Here is an 8,035-nt window from a genome sequence, read left to right on the forward strand (position 1 = left end):
AAAAGCCCACAAACACATCTCTCACAGAGCCTTATCATGTACATAGTCGAGGTACAATCAAATTATGGAATAAAACCACATGAGAGGAAGCATTAACTAGTCCAAGGACATGACACACACAGACATCATGATAGAGATAGCATGTCACATGACACAACAGGACACGCAGAATGACAATTGTGTGTCACACGACACGATAGGACACGCAGAATCACAAAAACGTGTGGTGTACCAACATGATAGAAGTACCGGTGCAGGTTGATAACAAATCTGTGCCCACTAGCTAGCAAATTCCAGTGCTCAACACCACAAACCACCAAAAAACGTGTGTATGTGTGGGTGGGTGAGGAAGAGGACGGGAAGGGAGGTGGGGGGGGGGGGAAGGAGAAGGGGAGGAAGGAAGAAAGGACTTGCTGATAAGAAGGAAAGAAAGATGAGGACTCACCCCACACCCCACTGCTTAAGGCTTGCTTCAGTGTGAAAGACTACCACGGATAATATACAGACGGTACTCTTGAACAAGTTCTTCTGTTAATATGTTTTGAACAAAGGTTTGACATATATTGAACAAAAGTTCCATGTAGTGAACAAATGTTCTATCATCAGGTATAGAACAAATGTTTGATGTATTGGACAAATGTTTTATCAGGTATTGAACAAATGTTCTAGGTATTGGACAAATGCGTATCGAACAAATGTTCTATCATCAGGTACTGAACAAAAGTTTTATGTATTCAACAAACAGTTTACTATGTATGGAACAAAAGTTCTACATTATGTATGGAACAAATGTTCTATCAGGTATTCAGCAAAAGGTCTGCGTACTCAACAAATGTTCTACAAAATATCGTCAGCACCATTTCATAAGCACTTAAGTCGATTTCTGGAAGTTTCCAGACATTAGACAATCACCTGTACAAATGGCCACCTGTATAAGACAATCACCTGTACAAATGGCCACCTGTATAAGACAATCACCTGTACCAACGACCACCTGTATAAGACAATCACCTGTACAAACGGTCACCTGTATAAGACAATCACCTGTACAAATGGCCACCTGTATAAGACAAGCACCTGTACAAACGACCACATGTATAATATAAGACAATCACCTGTACAAACAGCCACCTGTATAAGACAATCACCTGTACAAACAGCCACCTCCCACTTCTTCCCTGGCATATTTTGAATGTGATAAAGAGACTGTGCTTGACGTCAGGGTGCCCGTCTGAGACAAATTCGACAGTATTTCTGATACGTCTCTTTGTTTCTTTTCCAGTGTTTAACTGAAAATTGGCAAGTGCTCTAATCATAGTTCTGGTCTGGGAACTCTCTCTCTCTCTCCCTCTCTCTTACATTTTCTCAAAACTTCAAAAAATGACTTAGGTGCTTTTGGAATGACAGTGATGAAATGTTCAGCATCCACACAGTTTTTACATGATCACATGTAACGTCCGGTCATTCGAAACAAATCTAATACAATCCCTTGAGGTGAGATACAGCAAACAAACATTTTGTACAAACGGAGACCGGAAAAACAAACCGAAGAAAAAAAAACCCCTCAAAGTAGAAACGTAAAAATACTGTACGGAGTTGGCTATGAGTGTTTATGGAAGGGTCTACACGTGAAATGAGAGTGAAGGTGAAGGTCACCTGGTCAGCAACACAAATCTGGGAACAATACACTGCGGACATCTCTAGTGTTAGGCTGTCCCCATGGTTTGATGCACCCCGCATAATTTAGCAAAATTTGATCATTTTTTGCATAATTTCTGATTATTTTCCTTTACCATTCTTTGTTAAAATTAACAGAATCGCCTAATTTCACATTTTTGGGCTCAGTTTGCATAATTTCAGAATTTTTCTTGCATAAAACGACGGGGACAGGTTAGGGTTCAACACCCCTATCAACACTCTTGGGTTATTGGGTCGTTTTTAAGCACAAAGGGGCTATCCCAAAAAATGCTGTTTAGAGAAAATTGAAGGTAAAGTTTTAGCCCCTTGTTCAGTTTCTTTAAAAGACAAGGAGAGTTTTTCTCTATAACCAAACAAATATACACACCAATGAAACCAAACTTCTCCTAAGGTAGGGCAATGCCCACTTTTGGTGTAGGTCAAAATTTCTGGAAACTCCCAAAATCTGGGTTAGCCCGCTTGTCCTTAAAAGCGACTATTTAAGAGGTGGAATCTTTGAATTTAACGTCCATCAATGATGAGCGAGCCAAATGGGTTGAGAGACATGAAAACTCCATAAAACGACTCAAGTTCAAAAACGCCCAGACTGGGATTTGAACCAGGGCCATCCGCTCCGTAGTCCAGCATGATACCAACACTGCCGTAAGCTGACAAAACGCCTTTTTTTCATTTTGGCGCCAAAATTTTCTATTCACTAAATTGAAAGTCTGATCAGTTACCCTACTTGTGTGAAAAAAATCAAAGTGAAACTGTGACTAGTTTTTGATTAAATTCAAATTCATATTACGGAACGTCTATCTTTAAATAGATACTCTGACAAAAAAAAACCCACTTTTTCTCGAAAATGCTGGGAAGAAAAAAAAAGGTGTTTGGTCAGCTTCCGGCAGAACAGAGCTAGCGGAGTACCTTGGGCTTCTAGTAGTAGTAGTAGTAGTAGAGGGTTTTACGGCGCTCGCAACTGCATAAGGTCATATGAGCCCCAAGGGGTGGGTGTCAACAGAGAAGACTTTACAGGGAATCAGACTTACTCTGCTCACCTCTCTAGCTTCAACAGCACAAGGTCTGCTTCGACTATCAAGGCATCCAGGAAATAGCGGGTCACAAGAGAGTGACAAACGTACAAAAAAAGTAGAGGAAAATGACAATAGTAAGGATGAGGAAAGAAAAAGCAGCAGTTCCCTGTTGTAGATCAGGCACAGTTATGAGCGTGACATGAGTCAGCCCATTTACAATTCTACTATGCCTGAATGAGAAATGTCCCCCCTTTGGGAATGGCCTAAAGACATTTCTGTCAGTGGCACTGCCCCGGGGGGTTCTTGGACTTCTGAGAGGTGAAACGTCATCAAAGAGCTGTCTGGTTGACACGTAGTTCACAAAAAACGAGGGAACTATTCTCCCGTTTACCAAGATAATATCGGAATAAACAATTCAATCTGAGTAAAAAATTAATTGCCCATTTTAATTTTCTTATATAAGTTAAGGGCACTTTGCAAAAAATTTGTTCTGCACTTAATTATAGTCTGAAATGATATACAATTCATGGGAGTCTTTAAAGGCTTTCGTCGTGCACTGCTCGGAAAATGACAGCACATTCCATAGAATACAGTACAGTGCAGCCTCTCTATAACCACATCGTCGCGACCAGTAAAGTAAGAAATGTCGTTATAGAGAGTTGTCCTTATAGAGAGTCAACCAAAAATATTACTAATGATATATAAAGAAAAAATTGGGACCTGGGCAGCATGTCGCTATACAGAGGATGCCGTTATGTCGAAGGTCGTTATAGAGAGGCTGCACCGTATTTCTTATTCACTTATTCCTTTAACAAGGCAGAAAATAAAACACACGAAAGGTGAAGAGAGAAGACAGCGACGAACAAACACACATGACCTCGTTTATGTGTCCCAAGTTACTGAATTTGAACAGCTTTGAACAAACGGAAACAACGCTTACATTTACATTGGACATAATGGGTGGTTGGCAGGCGCTCTGGTGCGGTTTGCTCCTTCTTACTGATCTTACCTATCAACATCTATCAGCATCATTTCTCCTCCCTTTTCTCTGTGTGTTACTCTCTAGTCACAGCTCTAGTCTTCGGCACTTCTACAACCTCTCTGTTGTACTTGCTGTAAAACTCCAACTACCACCAAACTGACCACTGGACACACAGCCAACACCACACTGACCCTCACGAAAGATTTGAACATCTCAGCGTGTTACTCTCTAGAAGCATCCCTCAACCTTCAGCACTTTTTGTTAACCTACCTGAGCTGCAAACGAGGTAAAACTAACTACAACTCTCCGTAATACTGAACATATAGAACCAATACCAAACTGACTGTGCTCATTGTTTTGACAAGAGGAAAAAAATAAAACGTAAAGGAGCGTATCTACAAACCAGGACACGAAAACAAACAAAAACCAGCGCAAACACAGCAGGCAAAACACAGCAGCAGCAATATCTTCCAATACCTTCTTGCACTTGCATTCAAAAATAAGTCTGAGCATTTTCTTGAGGAAAAAAAAAATCAAAATCCAATCATTGCACAACGAAGCGAAAATGACCCAGATATTCCGATACAGTGTCATATACACATACACAATCACAATACAACATACGCATAGCTAAAAAATAGATCAGTCGTCAAATCTCTGATTTTGTCGCCCTAGCTTGCCAAAGTACGTTTTTATCACAAAAATACAAAACAGATTTGGATCAACAACTGTCACGTTCGGGTGAGCAAAGACATCAGCCAATCAGTTCCGCTCCGTCAGCAGATAGAGTTTCTCCGACCAGCCTCAGCTCAGCGTGAGCAAAGACATCAGCCAATCAGCTCCGCTCCGTCAGCAGATAAAGTTTCTCACTCCGACCAGCCTCAGCTCAGCGGGTCATCGAAGATGTTGTCGGAGTCAACTGCTGCTGCTGCTTTCGCTGTCGACTTTTTCTTCGGCTCCTTTTTGCTTTTGATCGTGGCGGCTGACGAGTCTCCGAAAATATCATCTGGAAACCCGAGAGAGAGACAAGAGAGTGTTTAGTTTTAGCAAGAATTTTTTGGCACTTGCAACACAATATGGCCATGTAAGTGCCAAGGATTAGAGGTGTTACAAGAGAGTAACATAGAGGTGGTACAAGAGAGTAACATAGAGGTGGTACAAGAGAGTAACATAGAGGTGTTACAAGAGAGTAACATAGAGGTGTTACAAGAGAGTAACATAGAGGTGGTACAAGAGAGTAACATAGAGGTGGTACAAGAGAGTAACATAGAGGTGGTACAAGAGAGTAACATAGAGGTGGTACAAGAGAGTAACATAGAGGTGGTACAAGAGAGTAACATAGAGGTGGTACAAGAGAGTAACATAGAGGTGGTACAAGAGAGTAACATAGAGATGGTACAAGAGAGTAACATAGAGGTGGTACAAGAGAGTAACATAGAGGTGGTACAAGAGAGTAACATAGAGGTGGTACAAGAGAGTAACATAGAGGTGGTACAAGAGAGTAACATAGAGGTGGTACAAGAGAGTAACATAGAGATGGTACAAGAGAGTAACATAGAGGTGGTACAAGAGAGTAACATAGAGATGGTACAAGAGAGTAACATAGAGGTGGTACAAGAGAGTAACATAGAGATGGTACAAGAGAGTAACATAGAGGTGGTACAAGAGAGTAACATACACAAAACTGTCCCTGCAGTTTTATGCAAAATATATTATGAAAATATTGAAACTGAGCCCAAAAATGTTAAACTATGCGATTCTGTTAATTTTAACAAAGAATGATAAAGGAAAATAATAAGAAATTATGCACAAAATGATCTCATTTTGGTAAATTATGCAGGGTGCATAAAATCCAAGGGACAGACAAAAGAGAAGGAGGAGAGATGAGGACGATAGATGTCTGATAGGAAAGAAGGAGCAAACCACACCAGAGCAGCTGCCAACCACCCACTCAGGAGCGTGTGAGTCACAAAGACAAGAGAAGGTGAGTTTTTAACAAGAGTAATTTCCCTTATGTACAGTAGATTTACAAAAAGAGAGAAAATATTCCCAGACTTATCGCCAGTGATCTATTTAAATATACTACGCCCTGACTTCTACATTTTTTAAGCCCTGACTTCTACATTTTTTAAGCCCTGACTTCTACATTTTTTAAGCCCTGACTTCTACATTTTTTAAGCCCTGACTTCTACATTTTTTAAGCCCTGACTTCTACATTTTTTCAGGGGAGAGAGAGAGAGGGAGGGAAAAAAAGGTTCATGGTTTCAACCTTTGGCATTTATACCACCTGTGTGTATTGCAAGTGCCGTTAACTTTTACTAAAACCGAAAAATAAAAACAACACCCCCCCCCCCCCCCAAACCAAACCAGAACAAGCCCACGACTGTACTCACCCACATCATCCTTGAACACACTCTTTTTCTCCACCACTTTCTTCGTTTTCTTCTTGGTTTCCTTTGGCTTGGCGGCGGGGATGTCGCTAAATATATCCGTCGTGTCCGACAGGAGGTTTGCCTCTTTGGTCACGCTTTTCTTCGGGCGGCTTTTCTTCTCGTCCTGGCAACACAGACATAGAGTAGATGTCATGGCTCAAATAGAGGCAGGTACATTCACGTTTCCCCCCCCTGTAGCAGCACCAACTTTTATTTTAAATTAAAACTGTAATGATCCTTTAAAAAAAATAAATAAATAAAATGAAGGTACGATAAAAGCATAAAAACTAAAAGTTTTTAAAACAAAAAATTTTTTATTTAGGGAAGCAAAAAGTTCAAACTTAAAAGATCAGCATCCCCAACGATAGGGTACTGAGTTACAGATCAAACACAAACCTCCAAACAGTAACAACAACAACAACAACAACAACAATAACAGAGTGTAGCTCATCATAAGGAAAATGACATCGTTTTTGCCAAATCATTTTCTAAATCATACTTAACTGACAATAAAAATCACTTTTTAAAAATAAATATAATTTAAACAAAGAGAGTCTGTATTTGCAAACCTTCTCCGAGTATAGTATAGTATAGTATGGGGTTTTACGGCGCTCGCAACTGCATAAGGTCATATGAGCGCGCGAAAACACAAGTTAGTTTTATTCACAGTTCACTGTACGGCTGGGTGCGGTCATTTGATCTTAAAACTTTAAAATATTTAAAATTTGGTGTAAATATAGATTTTCAATCTAAAACAACTTTTATTTAAAAAATTTAATAATTCAATTTTGTTCTACAATTTCCCATACAGGCCTTCTCTGAGGCCAAAAAATGAAAGAGGATGTGAGCATTACGTTTTATCTTCAGTGTCACTATTACTATCTATTAGTTGAATTTGTGACTTTACCATTTAAAAAACATTTTATGTGGACACTTGACACAATTTTCTAGGAACATTATATTATATGTAGTAAAAACAATCCATTCTATACTCGTGAAGAAGCAAAAATTTCACTCACCTCAGCACTAGCTTTTGTATCTGAAAAAAAAAAAAAAATCCCATTAGGTTTAACTCTCAAGGCATAAGAGGTTAAAGACAATAAATCCATGTCTGTTTCCTGGGGTGTTGTTACATTTTTGGAGGTGTGTTGCTGGATTTTTTTGTTTTAGTAAGAGTTTTACGGCACTTGCAACACAATTAGGTCATATTAGTGCCGAAGATTAGAGGTGTTACAAGAGAGTAACAAACATAAAAAAGAAGAAGGGGAGATAAGGATGATAGATGTATCATAGGAAAGAAGAAGCAAACCACAACAGAGCACCCGCCAACCACCCACAGAGGAGAGATAAGGACGATAGATGTGTGATGGGCAAGAAGGAGCAAACCACACCAGAGCACCCGCCAACCACCCACACTGTCATTTAGAGAACGGGAAAAGAGAAATATACTGACCAAAACAACACTGGGAAAGCAAAGAAACTTTTAGTAGAGGTTTTACGGCACTCGCAACTGCATAAGGTCATATGAGCGCCAGAAGATTAGAGGTGTTACAAGAGAGTAACAAACATAAAAAAGAAAAAGGGGAGATAAGGACGACAGATCTTTGACAGGAAAGAAGAAGCAAACCACACCAGAGCACCCGCCAACCACCCACAGAGAAAGTTCGAGTACTGCAGTCATAAATAAACACATAGAACGTACATTTCCAGAAACCAGGAAAGTCTCGAAGGAAAGAGAGATAGACAAAAAGAAACTTTTAGTAAAACCTACACAAACTCAGAGAAAGGCAAAAATAAATCAGGAAACTATGCAAGGAAAAAGAAATGGAAATGGATTGGACACACCCTGAGGAGACCCCCGTCAAGCATCACCAGGCAGGCTTTAACGTGGAACCCACAAGGAAAACGAA

The 8,035-nt window shown here is 39.9% G+C and overlaps 1 protein-coding gene across 2 annotated transcripts in view; it reads right to left on the minus strand.

The window, feature by feature from the left end:
- Window positions 1–2,939: 2,939 nt before the first annotated feature.
- LOC101861854 (WASH complex subunit 2C) overlaps window positions 2,940–8,035 on the minus strand; it is a gene marked incomplete at its 5' end in the record, with an annotated part of 25,511 nt that continues 20,415 nt past the window's right edge. For both annotated transcript variants that reach the window (XM_013089479.1, XM_013089478.1), the window contains 3 exon segments: window positions 2,940–4,699; window positions 6,087–6,249; window positions 7,145–7,164. In XM_013089479.1, coding sequence (XP_012944933.1) covers window positions 4,575–4,699; window positions 6,087–6,249; window positions 7,145–7,164 — 308 coding nt within the window.

The sequence above is a fragment of the Aplysia californica genome, unplaced genomic scaffold (assembly GCF_000002075.1).
Source record: "Aplysia californica isolate F4 #8 unplaced genomic scaffold, AplCal3.0 scaffold00960, whole genome shotgun sequence".
In the NCBI taxonomy this organism is placed as follows: domain Eukaryota; kingdom Metazoa; phylum Mollusca; class Gastropoda; order Aplysiida; family Aplysiidae; genus Aplysia; species Aplysia californica.